A 16,465-nucleotide genomic window follows, 5' to 3' on the forward strand; every position below is an offset into this window, starting at 1 on the left:
TTGTCAAGTCAAGTCAAATGTATAGCCCTTAATAACAAGAAAGTCTCAAACGGCTTCACATGCCGACATTAGACAATTAACGACATCCCCTGATCTCTCTCGGCAAAATATATATTAATCAGCTAATATCAGTATTTTAAAAATGGTTAATGGCCCAACATGGAACCCATGAAATATTGGCATTGGTTGTTTTATAACGCTTTCATATTTTTAAATTAATCAAAGCAGCTTGCCTATCTCGTAGCTAAATAAGATAAACAATTTTCGCAGTAGCTTGAAAAATATTACTAAAAATACCTGCCAAAATTGAGCACTATATAATGGCAGAAAGTCATAACTCTTCTTTCTGTTAACTCATATCTACTGTTCCCAAAAGCGAAAGTTTATTAATTGTCATTTTGAATTATTTCACTGTACCTGTCGCTCCATTGCAGAAAAAAAAGACACAGCCCTGGTCGCGTGTGACGTAATCGCTACCGTCAACTGATGATGACGGCACAACAATTGAAGCCGAGTGCAGCGGGTCGGTTCACAGCGGAATATTTCAAACAGCCATTGGATTCTCTTCAAAATTGTCAAAAATGACATCGCATGTATATAAAATGTAGCTTATTCAACGGAACTTTGAAAACGTCATATTTTTGTAGTCATGTACAGTTTCGTGGTCACTGGAAGACGAATTTGCTTATTTATTTATTTTAGTACTTAAGGAGATATTGGAGTTTCCCCGACATGGACAGTAAGTATTTAATGTTTTTTCTTGCATTGTGTTTATATTCTGTCATATCACCGCACGATGGGCCGTCTCTCCCCGTTTGTTGTGCTCGCTACCACAGCAACATGTGGTCGCCATGGAGACGCAGCGCCGCGGGACTCCTTGTTCGCTCGGTGTCGTCCATTCCACCATAAAACCAACCATTCTCCCTTCAGCAAACCATGCTAGACACGTAAATACAACACGGACGTTTAATCATGAAGACAAAACGGAGCTAATTCCTAAACTGAGCCGAGGTCACTTCGGCCAAATGGGCTCCACGGAGAGGAAATACGAGCTGTGTGGGCCTTTTCTGCCGAGGAGGCACCCCTCGTTGAAGACGAGTGCAGAGATAGTGGGTGAAGCAAGAAGGATTCTGCGAGCTCAGTCCACCCAGAGACCGTACACCCCCAGAGATGCACACAGGCAGTTGTTTGCAAAAAGCTCTGTCCGTGCAGACCACAACAGCAGACCTTCCTCAACCTTCAGGTATGTCTCCCTCCTCAATTTCTGTCACCGAATACGCCTTATGTCACATTTACACTTTTGTTTTTCAACATTACAGTCTTCATGCACAGAATTTTGATGTCGGAGACTCCCGGCCAAATTCAGGGACTCGCCTCTCTCCGCTGGAACATGTGAGTAACCGCTCACCTCACCATTGAGGATCATTGAGTTGAATAATGCAACAGGTATGGAGAAGTGTCCTTGAACTGTCTCAGTGGGACCATCCCGCTAACTCAAGCACCTGACATTTGATACTATCAAAAATCAATAGGGTTCTGTTCGCAAATTTAAAAGTCTGTGGATGGTAGAGCCCTGAAAAGCATTTTGCAAAACCTGCAACCTTGCTAAAGTTAATCCTGACTTTGCCACTGACACTACAAATGTATGTAGTTCTCATGCCAGAAGACAAAAATTCAATTTCCCGGCAATGATGACATTTCAAAGTCATCCCCCAAACCTCCCACTGACCCGCTGGACACGAAGAGGGCGCTGGTGCGAACGCGGGCGCGTCTCTTCAGGGCGACATCGCTCACCGCGTTGCCCCCTTTAGCGGCGCACACAGATGGTGAGGAACAACTCTGACCTCAATTTACATTCTCTGCGTCTGGACAAAGACTTGGTTTCTACTTTGCTGCTCACTACAGACGCATTTTCTGTGTGTAGCGTCACAAGAAAGATTACACCAAGACCCGGCACGAAAGCCGCCGCCGGCCCAAGCGTTTGTCTCTGGAGACCACAAGGGGGTCTTCGGCGTGCCTCACTTCACTGCACCGCGCAGAAGTCAGAGTGAAAGGTATTTGCTTCTACTCCACTCGCTTGCATCAATGTGACATCCCATAATGAACACAAGATTTACTGGCAGCTATTACTAGAGGGCCAGAAATTTCCGCCACAAATCTCATCAGGACGAGGGGACATAACTCTGCTGTTCAAATCCATCCGCATATTGATTGCTAGCCAGGGGGGAGTACTAACAATAAAAGACGTGAAATTTCAGAGCATCGCCTGCAGCACAGGCCCAAAAGCATGCAGCAAGCTTTGATAATAAATTGTTGCTCGCATCTGTCCATTTTCTATATTTTGTTGAGAGTCGTAAACTTGCAGCGGCAAACGCCACATAGGGAGGCCCGACGCAATGCAGATTCCAAACCGAGAACCTTCTTGCGGCGAGGAAACTCCGCCAACCACTCAGACGACTGAGCTGCCCTAAAGAGGATTTGGAATTTAAATCATTTGAATCTGACCATTCGTTTTCTATAGCGCTTGTCCTCATTAGGACAATCGCGGGTGAGCTGGAGCTGATCCCAGCTGACTTTTGGCACCCTGGACTGGACGCCGGCCAATCGCAGGTCGCATATAGACAAACAGTCTTCCCTTAAAGCGGAAGTCAACACATTTTTTTTTTTTTTCAAGAATATGTTCGATGCAAGCCCACTAGTTGAAACAGGGCATTCTGATAAATATTGCGTTTGTGGAATAAGTGTTGATCCGTTTTTAGCCATCTCCGGGGGTGGCCATTTTGTCTTCTGTGGACTGAAAATGACATCACAACTGCTCACAACGACCAATCACGGCTAAGATTCAGAAAACAGGCCAGCCGTGATTAGTCGTCGTGAGCAGTTGTGATGTCATTTTCAGTCCACAGATGACAAAATGGCCGCCCCCGGAGATGACTAAAAACGAGTGCGTTTTGCTGCTTAATTTATATTCCACAAACGCAAAATTGATCAGAATGCCGTGTTTCAACTAGTGGGTCCGCTGGAAACACATTCTTGAAACAAATACGTTTGGGTTGACTTCGGCTTTAAATTCACCTGCATGTTGTTCCATTGCGGGAGGAAGACCCAATCCGACATCTTTTTCATAGCTATGCCTCAGACCGAGCGGTGTTCCACATTTCTGAGCGAGTCTGAAATTTCCCAGCTTTCTGCAACGCGTCACGTCAGCTCGGATAAACTCCATCCCACCCGCTGACCCTGAACAGGATAAGCATTATAGGAAAGGGATAGAAGGGTGATTGGCTGGGAGACATCACGTGCTTCTTACAGCCTGGGGTCCCCAATGAGCGAATCTGCTTCCTTGCTCTGTCAACTTTTTAGACGTTCTGTTATCAGCGCTGCGAGCGCAGCGCTACTGACCGCTAATAGACGCAGACAGAAAGCATCCAATAAGACGTCATTTGATGGCTCCAAATGGCTCTCTGATTGGATTTGGATGCCCATCCGGGCAAGCCTGGCAGCTGGATGCATTGTTGATGCAGCATGTTGTTGCCAGGCCCAAGACAGGGATGAGGTCATGTCTCGGAGAAAGTCCGTATCGCACAAAGAGGCCCGCGGGTGGGACCTGTAATCCTATCTCGGACCATTCGCTCTTAACAGGTCCTGTGTGCTGTGATCATGCCAAATTTAAAAAAAATAAATAAAAAATAAAAAAAAGGACTTTGGGATAGGATAAAGTGTAGTTCGTTATGTTACTTCCTGCAAAAAACGGCAGACAGCCCATAGGGATGACAAAGCACAAACGGCCTCCAGCAGACGGCCCGCAGAGTTCAGGTCTTACTTCCTGTCCGTTGGAGATTGAGGTCTGAGATGTGCCGACCGTGTCGACATAAAACATTGACACACGCACACAAGGTCAGGCAGAGAAAAACACACATGTAATTGCATCAAGAGCCAACTAACTCGAGGGGTATGTTCGTGAAGCACCCGTGGTGCAACAGTGACGCCGAGTGGCAGCATCTCACATGAATAAATCCATTTGTGATCAGCAAGTTGAGCTGTTTTTTGCTTTGTCTTTTCAATGTCCCAGTGCCTCACACATGAAAAAATTGTGACCGTTTTGTGTGTTTTTCCCGGCGCAAGCAGCAGACTATCGCAGTCCAGTGTCGAAGCCGGAGTCGGAAGCGACGAGGTCAGAGCAGGACAGAGAACAGGTTTGTTCAGATGGCGTCAATGAACCCGTTCTTTTTTTTTTTTTTTCCTTTCTTCCACACAATGTCAGCAATAATGGTGTGTTTAATCTGTTATCTCTTACGCACTTCAAATTGCCTTCCTGAGCAAAATGCTAAACTTTATCTCACCAGCACTGAAAATAAATGAGTTTAGTTCTGCTTTGGGGGATGTTGCGGAAGACAAACTTGACAGCGTGGGACAAAATCGACTAGACAATTGCTTTTGACAACCACAACTTCCTGTGTCACGCGAAGCAAAGATGTACGCAAGCCAGATTGATTGCAAACCGTTGCACGCCCAGCGTGAATCAAGAAAACGAGGCAATTTGAATTAAAAGAAGGCGTGCTTGAGAGTCTAGCGGTGGATGCTTGACCTTTCAGGCGATGCCGTCAAACTTCCTGCCGTTTTATTTTGGGACACTGAACTTGTGAACCAAGCAGACGTGTTTGCAGCAGGCTCATTTTCACCAATGTGCTCTCCCGCTCTCTCTCTTCTCATCAGATTTGGGCGCCAGTGGAAAGAATAACACCAGCACAGGTGCAGACTCACGGTGGGGTACCGTAGCGGCTCTCCTCCAGCAGCTAAAGGCTGCGGCCGCGGGCGGTAAGAGCAACACAGAAAGGAAACGCGATAAATGGCAAATCCGATGGCATGCATTGGGCTTGACCAGGAAGTTATCCTGTGTGCTTTCCGATGATCACTTTCCACACCTAGATTTAGTACGATTGGCACGTTGCTGATTTGCAAAAAAAAAAAAAAAAAAAACAAAGTCAAAGGAAAACAAAAAATAATGTCGCGTTTAAAAGACTTCCAACACTGTACAAATGTAATGGAAAGCTCATTTTCAAAAGTCAATATTAAATATTTATTCTGCGCAATGACTTGTGAGTTTATGCGCGCAGAAATTACAGAAAGGTGTTCAGTGTGCCAAGCCCTAGTTTCGATGCCGGGAACACTTTTATTATTTTACTTAAAAAAAAAAAAAAAAAAAAAAGGAACTGGCTCCACCCTTTACTCTTTCCTCTGCATCCAGATTGGAGCTGTGCGATTGTGCCGCTCCATTTAGTTTCCTAGAAAAGGGAGGATGTTATTTCACGGCGTATGTTTTATTGACTGCGCAGATTTAACCTCAAGTGCACCGATCAGCCGAGCACACACTGTGACGCGCGGGCGCGGGCCCGGCGGCGACACAGAACAGGGCCCAGACGTTTGAGGCGAACATCTGGTCATTGTCCAAGCGGGCTCTCAAAAGCGAGGCGGAAACACCTCGAAGTGGTCGGGAGTGTGCGGGCAGACGGGCCAGCAAGGGGAAGACAAAAGGCGAGGTCGGGGATCAGCCGATCCGTCCTTAAAGTGTGCTCGGGATGCCCGCTTCGTGCCGAAAGACAATGTGGCGAGTGTCGGGGTCGGGGTGCCATTGCGCGAGGGAGCACAGGTGGCCGAGGCACGTGAATGGAAATGTACTAGATGGGGACAAGTGGAACCTGGTTTACGCAAATATGCATAAAGAATGAAAGCACCTCTCAATCAATCAATCCCATGTCGGGTTGGTTGACTTAAGCGCGGCGCACAGAGACCCATGTGATGAACATCTTAAAGGCTCTGTAAGATGATTAACATGTCTGAAGGTACAAATATGTGCAAAGACTGAGAACAATTTAGTGCTGAATTGTCAACAACACAACACTTTTTTTTTTTTTTTTTTACCCATTTCAGATTTTGTGCCTTCATTCCATCAGTGGCTGTTGCCGGTTCTTCAGTGAACGTGGCCCATTTCTAGCCATATTCTCAGCATGCAGTTAGCAAACAAGCTAGGCTGAAAAAAAAATAAATAAATTTGCATCTTGAGCCAGCGAGCAAACACAGAACGCGATATTCTGTAAGTCTTGCAAGATGAGCTGAAACGTCTTGTCCAATACGTTGTTGCCTTGCTTTAATAAAGTTGACTTTATCGAACAGTGGCACACGTTTTTCGGCCTTTGGATCACACTACAAACGTCGATTGACAGGTGAAGGTTGAGCGGGACTGTGATGAGAGCTCTTATTATTATTAACCTCATTTCCTATACTTTTTTTTATTCCTTCAAATTTGGAAGACTTGTGAACAACACTCTTCTCTGAGACTTTTTTTTTTCAACTTCACATGGTCTTAAACCCATTTTTAAAACGTGAGAGAACCCAAACGATGAGGGAAAAAAAAAAAAAATCGTCACGTGTGTGGTTACTTACAGTGTGTGGTGCAATGGAGATGAGCCACACAACGATATCTCCGCCGATAATGGCGAGTCTCCTCCCCTAAACCAGATGTCCGTTCCAAATGGTTCTACAGGGCATTCAGACTGCTGGAAAATACAAATAAGAAGAAAAAAAAATCGTATTGGAAGAGGAAATATGTTTCAGTTGCAAACTCTTGTTCCGACTTGTTCCAAACACTAAACAACCAGTTGCTTGTTTATCTGTGTCCGGCAAAGACATTTTAGACAATTCTATGTAACAATGTGGGGAAGCGCCTTTTGGTTTTCCCAGAAAGGCGTTCTTGAAATTTTTCTGGTGTGGAAGACCACAAAAGCCTCAACTCCAAACACCTTATGGATGAAAACGAAAATACAAACTTGAGCCAGGCACTCTTAGTGACCTTCTCCGGGCTGACATGACAAGGATTCCCACAACCACATTCCACAACCATGTTGAAAGTACCTTTCTTCTTTTTTTTTTTTTTAAACCTCACATCTATTTCCCCCGACATCCTCCAGGCTGCTGCGAGGCCTCGCTGGAGCATGTGTGCGACTTGTGCGTGGCTCTCTACGACGCCCTGGCAGAGGCGGGCATGCTGGGCCCTCAGCGCTGCAAGAGGCGCTCCAGTATACTGCGAACGCTCTTCCAACTCATCGACCTCAACTCGCCGCGCCTCCACATGCACGTCGCCGAGCTGTGTCTCGCCGTGAGTCTTCGGCGGGCGTGTCCGTTAGGATGTTTGTTGTAAGACAATTGGATTTTTTTGTTGTTGTCGTTTTTTTTTTTTTTTTTTTCCAGTTACATGTCAGCGGGAACAACCTGCTCAACATCTGCAAGCTTATCTTCCAGATCAGTCGAAGTGAAGCCAACGATATCCTCTTCCAGAATAACTCGGTCCTAGGTGAAGACACTTCTCTCTCATGAGCATGTCAAAAGCCGCACCTGGTGGATTTGACGCGAGGAGGGTTTTCTTCCGTCTAGACTCGCTGCTCGGGCTGCTGCTGCGCGAGGATGCGGCGGCGTGCGGCGAAGCGCTGTTTTACGGCGCCGGCGCGCTCAAATTTCTCTCAGGAAACGCTGCCGTCGTCCACCCCCTGCTGGAAAAGAATTTCATGAGCACGGCTCACCAGTTCATCCAGAAGCTCTGCAGGGTGGACGAGGCTCACGTCTCCATTGCCGGACACATCCTCGTACAGGTACATAGCAGCGCTCTGGTGAAATGCTAATGTTGCTACTCCAGGCAAATAGGGATGTGGCGATTCATCGAAAAAAGAATCGATATTGGAATGTTGATTGCAAAAAGATTTGTAATAAGAGTCAAATGTATTGTGCGTTTATTTTTCATGTCTAGTTCTGGCACTAACAACACGCTGATAACAAGACGAAAATGTAGTTAAACAGTCAAAATCATGAATTCATCTGCAGATTTTTTGGTGACGTCACAAACAGTTGGTGTTTGTAACAAGGACAAAATGCAAATGTTAAAATGAAAATATTTTGGGTTTTAAAATGAGGCATTCATTTTGTTTAAAAAAAAAAAAAAAAAATTGGGGGAAAAAAAATCTAATCAAAATCTGTGTGAATCCTTGCATCCCTACATTGTTATACATATATATTCCACGGTACATATATTCAGCCGGCCGATTAATCGTTCTGGCGGTAGTTGATCAATTTTGTGATTTGACAGCATTACTCATGAGCTATTTTCAATTGAATGATCATTCCTAGTTGTTTAATAAAGTGCGGCCATTTAAGTCCAAACAAATGAGAACAAATGTCTTCTCCGCGTATTTCTTGGCTCGTGCAGATTTCCCCCACTATTACCAACTCTGTGTTTTTGTTTATGTCTCATACTGTGCGTATTCATCGTTCCAAGACCATAACGTTCTCTGCAAAGGCCATTTCGGTCCAAATTACACCCCGCTTGCAATCCACCCAAGACCAAGAAAGTGATTGATGTGGACCACAAAATTTGGGCCCAGCAAAAACATCTTTGACTTTCATCTCATTTGATATGTGGCGCAGCGCATTACTCCCGACAGACGAGGAGGCGCGGACAGGCTGTCATTCCAAAACATTCGCCCATCCTTCTTCGATACATTAAGTGCATTTCACAATCATACGAGCAATTGTACTGTGTTTGGAAAATATGACCCATGAAAAATGTCGGAAATGCAAAGCGGTCGATTGGATTTAATCGTTAGTGACTCAAGCGACGGGGTCTCTTTGTAGCTTATGTGAACCAAAATGTAATCTTCCCCATATCTTCTCCTGGCTGACTGACCCCTTGACCCCTTCAGCTGACTGCCACCCTGAGGAACCTGGCCGACCACCCCGAGGCCCGTCCCCTCTTTGTCTCCCGCTCGCTGATGTCGGATCTCTGCTTGGTTCTGCAGCGCCATCGGCAGGACCAAGACGTGTGCACCAATGTTTCCAGAATCTACAGGTAAGCCGCGTGAAAAAGACGCTCGTCAATGAACCCGGGCCTACACTTGAGTCGAAAACCGTGTTTGTCTCCCACACAGTAAACTCTCCTCGTACGCGGAGTGCCGCCTCGCTCTGGCGCAGACCCCCGACTGCTACCAGCTGTTTTTAGAACTCCTGAGTAAACACCACCAAAAACAGGTGAGTCAGTGAGTGTCCTCGGAGGGTTTAGCTTCAACAAATGAGCTTCCTGTTTACTCCCAACATTGGCTTGTTTACAAACCTGGAGTCCAGAGCACATTTACAGGACATTACGTCTGTGCGCGCGCGCGTGTGTGTGTCGTGCCCTTTCTCCGCTCTGTCATGTGTGTGTCGACATGTAATAATCCCCAGATCAGATAAGATGACTCAGCCAGAAAAACACTTGAGTGGAAAACTGAACCAGACAAAGGTGAGCTTCAGTTGAGACCAGTCGGGACATGATCCACAAGGGAGTAGGAATAAGAATAGAACAAATGACCGCCTCCTTTGAGTAAGCACTCAGACGTGACTGATAGGGTGTTAACGTTTACCCCCCCCCCCCCCCCCCACACACACACACACACGTACACACTCGTGAGAGGACAGTCCGTCCTGTCCTCATACCTGTGTCGCTGCACGTTCGCGACGGCAGGAGAGGCGTGTGCGTTCGACTGCACCTGCTCGCCATGTCGCCGCCGGAGCGGCGCCGGGACACTAGCGGGAGGTGCGGGCCGCTATGAGGCGCCTCCTTAGGGAGGTGTGAGAAAAGTCTGGACACCTGAGCGCAGGAAAGGAGGTTGACGGTAGTGCTTTGTGACTCACTCACACTTGCACAATCGATCCTTTTTCTAGAGCGCTTGTCCTCATAGGGGGTCGCGGGTGAGCTAGGGCGTATCCACGCTCACTTGCCAACTAATTAAAACTAACTGAATTTAAAAAAAAAAAAAAGTCAAAATTAAATAAAAAGAAATTCGAATGAAAAATCAAAACAGATCATAACCCTGGTTGCAACAGAGGTAGAGACTGGAAGAGTCACTGAAAGGCCTCAAAGGGGACATCATTGGAAGCATAAATAGCATAAATCTGGTTTAAGATTACTTAGTACGCTCCACTTTTGATCTAATAAACTTTGAATAAACGATTTGAACTTAATATGCTGGTTTAACTTCACCTGGGAGCGCCACCCAATTTGACCCAAATAGGGAAAACTTGTTCAGTCTCATTTCTTACATTTCTTTTGCTTTGCAGTGCTGTGGAACGGCAACGCATCAAAAACTGTCAGTTGGTTCTAAAACACTCACCACGACTACATCACGTGTCTCCCTCAGGACCTGGTGGTGCGTCTCCTCTTCACGCTAGGCAACCTGACGGCCAAGAGCGACGAGGCGCGCCAGCGGCTCTTCCGCTGCGAGGCGTCCGTGGACGCCCTCCTGCGGCTGTACGACGACTACCAGCTGAGGGAGGAGGAGGAGCCGCCGCCTCTGGCCAGCCGGCGGGAGGCCGAGGACGTGCTGGTGAAGCTGGTCCGGGTGCTGGCCAACGTGTGCATCCATGAGGACGTGGGGGCCGCGCTGGCCAGCAACACCACCTGCGTCCAGCTGCTGATGGAGACACTGGGTGAGAAGTCGGAGCTAGTATCGAGAGCTGAGGTTTTATAGCTGACTCAATTCTCCTGTCTTGGTACGTTCAAAACCGCATGATGTGACATCATCTGTTGCCCCTTTTGCACTGCACAGTACCTACTCACTTCTGCTATACGATCTATTAGTGCTTTTCCACTGGCAAACGCAAATACTACATAAGGTAAGGCTGGACAAATAATCGAAATTTAATTGTAATTTCGATTTTGGGGCCGGGGGCACTGGGTGTTGCCAATGGGGCACTGGCCCAGAGCATCCATTTTAACATACAAAGTATTTTTTTAATTGTTACTCATTTCTTTTCTGGCTGTTATTTTGAGTTACTTAAATTTGAGGTTTGGTGGTTGAAAAAAAATTCAAAGTTTTAAAGACAATGAATAATCATCTTGATTAATCGTGATTTCAATATCAATCAAAATGTTCTTTTTTTTCCCCCCATAATCGCCCAGCCGTACTGCAAGGTAGTATTTTGAGTATCATGATATTTTGGATAAAATGTTGTGTCTTCTTAATTTGGAGAAGGAAACCCTCATTTTTGCTCAATGTTAGCTAGCATGTCTCGCTCCCAGTGATGTGCTGAATGCGGCTTGTTTTTTTCCCCCTGGTTTTCCGTGGTATTGTTTTGAAGCCAACAATCGGCATTCCAAAGTAGAACTGAGCTAGAACTATGTTGTGGAAATTATCGTAATTATCTAAAAGTGCCCATTTAAAAAAAATAAAATAAAATCGCAGCAGGAAACAGCTGTTGACATTTTTTTTTAAGGCAGACAACCACTTCCCTGATGTTGGGTTTTGATTTACCGCTCTTGCTTTTCTTTCTCTTCCTTCTTTCTTTTTTTTTTTTTAATGAGAAGCAAAACCCCGAGATCATGATGTTCTTTGGCACCTTACACTGTTATTGTGCATGTGTGCATGCGTGTGTGTCACAGAGCTGAGGTCGGTGGAGGAGAGCGAGGAGCTAACGGTGAACGTGGCGGCCGCCATCAACAACCTGACGTTCTACCGCAAAGAAAGCGCAGTGCTCCGACGCAGCCAGCTGGCCATCGCCCAGTGTAAGAGCAGCACATCAAAAGAATGAAGACGAGTGCAAAAAGAATCATTCATTATCAATTTTTCGTCACTCAAGTGATGCTGAAGTTGGTGCTCAGCTCCAACATGGCTGCCATGCTCGAGGCCACGCGCGTCTACGGGAACTTGTCGCAGTCCAAAGATGTGCGGGACTTTATAATGCAGAACAAAGGTTCATAATTAACACATTAACCAATACAGTGGTACCTAGACTTGCAAATGCCCTAACTTATAAGCAGTCACTCGGACGTTTTATTTATTTACTTTTTGCTTTTTTTGCTCTAAGTTGCAAGCAAATATTTGACTTGTCACTGAGCTTCAGAAATTCTGACACTAGATGGGAGAGGTGAGAGTTAATGTGTATATACTAATATTATGTAGAAAAATATGTTGTTTTTCACTTTTTCATGAGAGTTTAAAGCTACTTATGCATCTAACAAGGTTACTCTGATGATAAATATAGAAATATGCTCTATGTGGATGGATGTAAACGTGTAATCATCAGATTTAAAAACTACATACATTGAGTTTGGGAAGACTTTTTCGGCAATTAAAAAAATTCCCCCCCCCCCCCAAAAAAAGGCACACCACACCACCCTCAACTTTTCCTAAACGCCCAGTTTGCGCCGGGGCGGGGGAAATGTGGCGCAAACGCGCTTCTGACATTAAAAATATAGAAAATCCACTGTGGGAGTCTGGGAGACGGGCTTCTTACAGTAAAATAAAAAATAATTATAATATTTTTGGGACTGGTGACTAAACTATCACCTTATTCTCTTTGCAGTTAAATGCATTACATTGCTGATGTGAAGTTTTGTTAATATTTAATCAGCTAATGTGTGAAGCTAACCTCGCTAGCTTACTTGCTTCACAGCTCACACAGCTAGCTTACCTGTGTCCACAATGATGGATGAAGACAAACATTGTAGACGTTGTGTCGCTCTTCGAGTTGAAAATCTGCTATTGTCTTTCCCGACTTCATCCAAATTTCATCCTTGAATCCAAATGTTTTCATTTTTGGAGCTTCCTCCGTGACCGGTGCTCAACAAGCCAGCTGCAGCCCTCGTCTCATAATTAGTCTACTGGTGGCTGGGTTAGGGTATGGCGCCAAAAAACAGCAACTTTAAATAAATAAATAAATAAATACATAAATCTCGCTCTATATTAAAAATTAAAAGTGATTTTGAAAACATATTAAAAAAACACACAATAATAACTATATTAAAAATTAAAAGTGATTTACAAATTTACCCAGAATGCCTTAAGTCATGGTGTCAAAGTCAAGTCAGGCCTTTACAAAAGTGTGACTAGAGTCACCCACCTCTGCAAAATTGCCACGTCAAGGGACCACTGTAACACGAAAAATGCTCCATACACTCACAATAGTGTGGCTAATTCGAGCTGTAAATAAGGCTGCTGACCTCACCACCTCAGTCCACAGGTTTGTGGTGACGCTGTTGGACTCCAAGAACCCAGATTTATGCTTCTCGGCCTGCGGGGTCCTCACCAACCTGGCGCTGGACCCTCCTAATAGAGCCAGTCTCTATCTTGAGGGGGCTGCAACCAAGTAAGCATTTAAGTAAGACCACCATTTTGTGTGGTCCAATGGGAGTCAACCTACAGTTCCAAATGTACAGCTGTCTCAAAGTTTGGTAGAGCTCCCTCTTGTGGTACACGATTGCCTAACTAGAGTTCAGTTGTATTCAACTTTTAACTTCAATACATTATTTTCATTATTTATAACAAACTTAATCATACAAGTGCAAATTTGTCAAGTTCTTTAACTCCAAATATATGTACCATTCGTTTAAAAAATAGATAAATCTGCGTGTGTGCGCGTATCAGACTGACAGACTGCCTAAGAGACCTTGGAGCAGGTGACTGGCAGTTGTCTGCTCAGCTGTGTCAGGCCTTGTGGAACATGAGTGGCGGAGGCGGACCTGAGAAGCTGCTGGAGGCGAAGGACAGCGGGTCGCTACTGGAGATCCTCACGTCCTATTTGGGTCGGTTGGTTGGTGGTCTCGGGGCATTGCAATGCATCATGGGAGGATAGAAATATGTTTCTCTCACTCCCATGATGCACTGCAGCTGCATCTTGCCACTATTATATGATATCACACCACCTCACTCTGTTGTTCGCACACCCCCCCCCCCCCCCCAGATGAGGAAGAGGCCCTCAAGTGGATGGAAGATGAGGACTACCACAGGGCATTATGGGAGTTGGAGTTCCGACCCGTGGCCCAAAAACTAGCATACCTGGTCAATGAAATGTGAATAATGTATATCATATTATGTGTACTGTACTTATACGGCAATTGTGAATGTTTTTGTTGTGCTACCGACTTTGAAATCCCACCATCATGTGACTGTTATTTAAAAGCACTTAGTCCACTTTACGACACTTTTGCACATTTATATAACTGGTTTTGTCAGCGCGTGTGCGTGCGTTTGATGAGTCGCCTCGATCTCCTTTGGTAAGCAAACGTTTTAATCAAGTCTAAACAAATAAAAAGCACAGACGAAGCAAACAAGCTCCACAAAGCCTTTATTATTATTATCATCATCATCAGTATTCATGTTACACAGACACGGGGGCCAGGCAGTGCTTACAAGTCGCCAAAAAAGTACAGCATTTTCAAAGTCACATGGTTGTTACATCAACACAAATCAGGAACAGCACTTCATGTATCAAGATTAAAGAAAAAAAAAAACATCCTTTACATCTCATTGAAACATTACTCGTGATATAGTAGTAAGTACTGTATTTGCCGGCTGATTTATTTTTTATTTTAAATATCCTAAATGAGATGTGAAGGCATTTTTGGGGTGATATGGTGATTGTGCTGGTGATGATGTCATGATACTCATTGGGAAAGGCCCTCAAATAGAATTTAGCAGATGAATCCATTTTTTTTTCCCAGCGAGTTGTAACATAGAGGCAAGCAGGACAAGCTCCTCTAGATCAAAAGTTGAATTGAACAAATTGAGCTGTAGCTATGTGAACCACTACGCTACCAATGGCAGCGTAGTGCGCCCGATCAGTGTTAGTGTGCCGTCCTGCTGAGACGTTTGACTCAAATGTAACCTAGTAAGTTTGAGAATAAGAGAACGCTACAAATGATACACAACAATTCATTATCATAGTTTATTTTTTTTGTCCATCATTTTTCATAGATTTTGTATTAAAAAAAAAAGTGTCAGTAACTGACGTCAGTCAGAAGTTTTGAAAAACAACATATCTCTTTCACTTTCTTCTGACTCACTTCCAATGGTACCATTCTTTTTGTCGAAAACCTCCCAGCCATCACTTGTCTTAATCCGCCCTCACAAGATGAACGCAGTACTTGACTGCTATTTACTCAACAAAACTGTTTCATTAAAACAAAAAAGCTGCTTTTTTTTTGTTTTGTTTTGTTTTTTTACTTTTTTTTTTTTTTTGCACTAGTTAGGCTTGAATAAGCACAGCTACAACCGTTTGCGAGCGCAAATCAGCCTGATGGCGGGCCGGCGTCGTCCCCTTAGCAAATGGGAACGTGGCCGCCCAGGGAGGGGGAAAAAAAAAAAAAAAAAAAAGACTGCTCACCAAAGAGCACTTTTTAAACAGTCCGCTCTCTGACAAAAAGCACGCATGCCCACAAAAATGATTTGGAGATACAGTGGTACCTTCACTTCTGAGAGCAACACCTTACTCGTTTTCGGCATCCAGCAACTAATTCACAATTTGAGACGTGAACAAGTAGAGCTCAGGACAAATTAAACTCTGAAGTCAGGGTACCACCGGGCTTTTTTTGCACAGCGAGAAAACGTTTAATGGAGATTAGAGGTATTTATTCTACTGGTAAAATTCACAGCCTTCCAAATAGGGGCGACCAGGCAGCTGAGATAACGCGGAAGACAGCTTAGCAGTGTGTGTGTGCGTGAGTGAGTGTGAGTATGTGTGAGTGTTTATGTGTGTGTGTTAGCTATTCCTCCCGGACCAACCCCAAACCGGAGCCCCTCATGAAACCCTCTCGGAGCCCCTCATTCTTTCAGTCTTTCTTAATTAATAAACCCCTATAACAAAGAAGTATGATGATTGCATCATTGACACATTAAACAAGTTACGTCAAAAATAACAGAGCTACAGCAGAAGCAAGAAGTTTCCTTCCAAGTGCCTCGCCTTTCTTTTGACACATGAAATTTTAAAAACTACTTTTTTTTTTCTTTTAGACACACGCACGCGCGCACACACAAAACTCAAATAGGGCTCAGTGTTCTACGAGTTTGCACACACACTCCTTGACTTAGCTTACACGGACATTTGGGAATAATGCAGTGGATGGGGAACTTGTTTTTTGGGGGGTGGTGGTGGTGGGGGGGATCAATATGACCCCCTGTCCCTGCTGAATACAACACTGGGAGCAGCAGCATCATCATTCAGGCACACATATACGGGCCCCAAAAAGATGATGATTGAAATCAAAATGAGATATGGAAAAGAAAAGAAAAAAAAATGTTATGACAAAAATGGAAAAAAATTGAAGGGGATGTTGCTAGAATACTGTCAGTGCTTTTTTTAAGCCCAATGTTGCCTACTTCTGGTCACTTTTGGCACTGCAGGCTTAAAAAAAAAAAAAAAAAACATGGACTCATTGCTTCTTTGTTCTTCCATTCAGCTCCTCGCCCCCCAAAAATGTTCTCTTGAAATGTCCCAACTATGACACATGATAAAAAAAAAAAAAAAAAAAAGAAGGAGCACTTCATGTCATGTAGCGAGTGATGGCTCTCAGAGCGTATAAAAGTTCAGCTTGCATTCGCGCTTCCATAAGAAGCAGATTAACATGGACCTGCGGGAGAGAGGAACGAGACCTTTAGCGACAACGTCG

At 44.6% G+C, this 16,465-nt stretch overlaps 2 protein-coding genes and 1 long non-coding RNA gene across 9 annotated transcripts in view; 1 reads left to right on the forward strand and 2 right to left on the reverse strand.

Moving 5' to 3' along the window:
* LOC147128194 (uncharacterized) overlaps positions 1-12,664 on the reverse strand; it is a 74,752-nt gene extending 62,088 nt beyond the window's left edge. For 2 of the 5 annotated variants that reach the window (XR_015083720.1, XR_015083721.1), the window contains exons 1-4: positions 12,493-12,664; positions 10,194-10,493; positions 7,390-7,544; positions 6,442-6,554 (exon numbers count right to left, since the gene is read on the reverse strand). This is a non-coding gene — a long non-coding RNA (uncharacterized LOC147128194). The remainder of the gene's footprint in view (positions 1-6,441; positions 6,555-7,389; positions 7,545-10,193; positions 10,494-12,492) is intronic. The other 3 variants (XR_015083717.1, XR_015083718.1, XR_015083719.1) reach the window with 3 other exon arrangements.
* armc2 (armadillo repeat containing 2) lies at positions 417-14,435 on the forward strand. The gene is given in 19 exon segments (XM_086017929.1): positions 417-739; positions 837-1,243; positions 1,320-1,392; positions 1,706-1,826; positions 1,925-2,054; positions 4,126-4,193; positions 4,714-4,815; positions 6,966-7,153; positions 7,246-7,348; positions 7,429-7,643; positions 8,748-8,893; positions 8,973-9,072; positions 10,221-10,509; positions 11,462-11,584; positions 11,659-11,772; positions 13,035-13,167; positions 13,446-13,603; positions 13,762-13,849; positions 13,851-14,435. Coding segments are annotated over 18 exon segments (2,571 nt in total). The 5' UTR covers positions 417-739; positions 837-851; the 3' UTR covers positions 13,879-14,435.
* sesn1 (sestrin 1) overlaps positions 14,129-16,465 on the reverse strand; it is a 50,979-nt gene continuing 48,642 nt past the window's right edge. For all 3 annotated transcript variants that reach the window (XM_086017933.1, XM_086017931.1, XM_086017932.1), the window contains one exon: positions 14,129-16,426. In XM_086017933.1, coding sequence (XP_085874059.1) covers positions 16,340-16,426 — 87 coding nt within the window. In that variant the 3' untranslated portion in view covers positions 14,129-16,339. The remainder of the gene's footprint in view (positions 16,427-16,465) is intronic.

The sequence above is a fragment of the Filicampus tigris genome, chromosome 20 (assembly GCF_054856515.1).
Source record: "Filicampus tigris isolate MCC_2025a chromosome 20, RoL_Ftig_1.0, whole genome shotgun sequence".
Lineage (NCBI taxonomy): Eukaryota > Metazoa > Chordata > Actinopteri > Syngnathiformes > Syngnathidae > Filicampus > Filicampus tigris.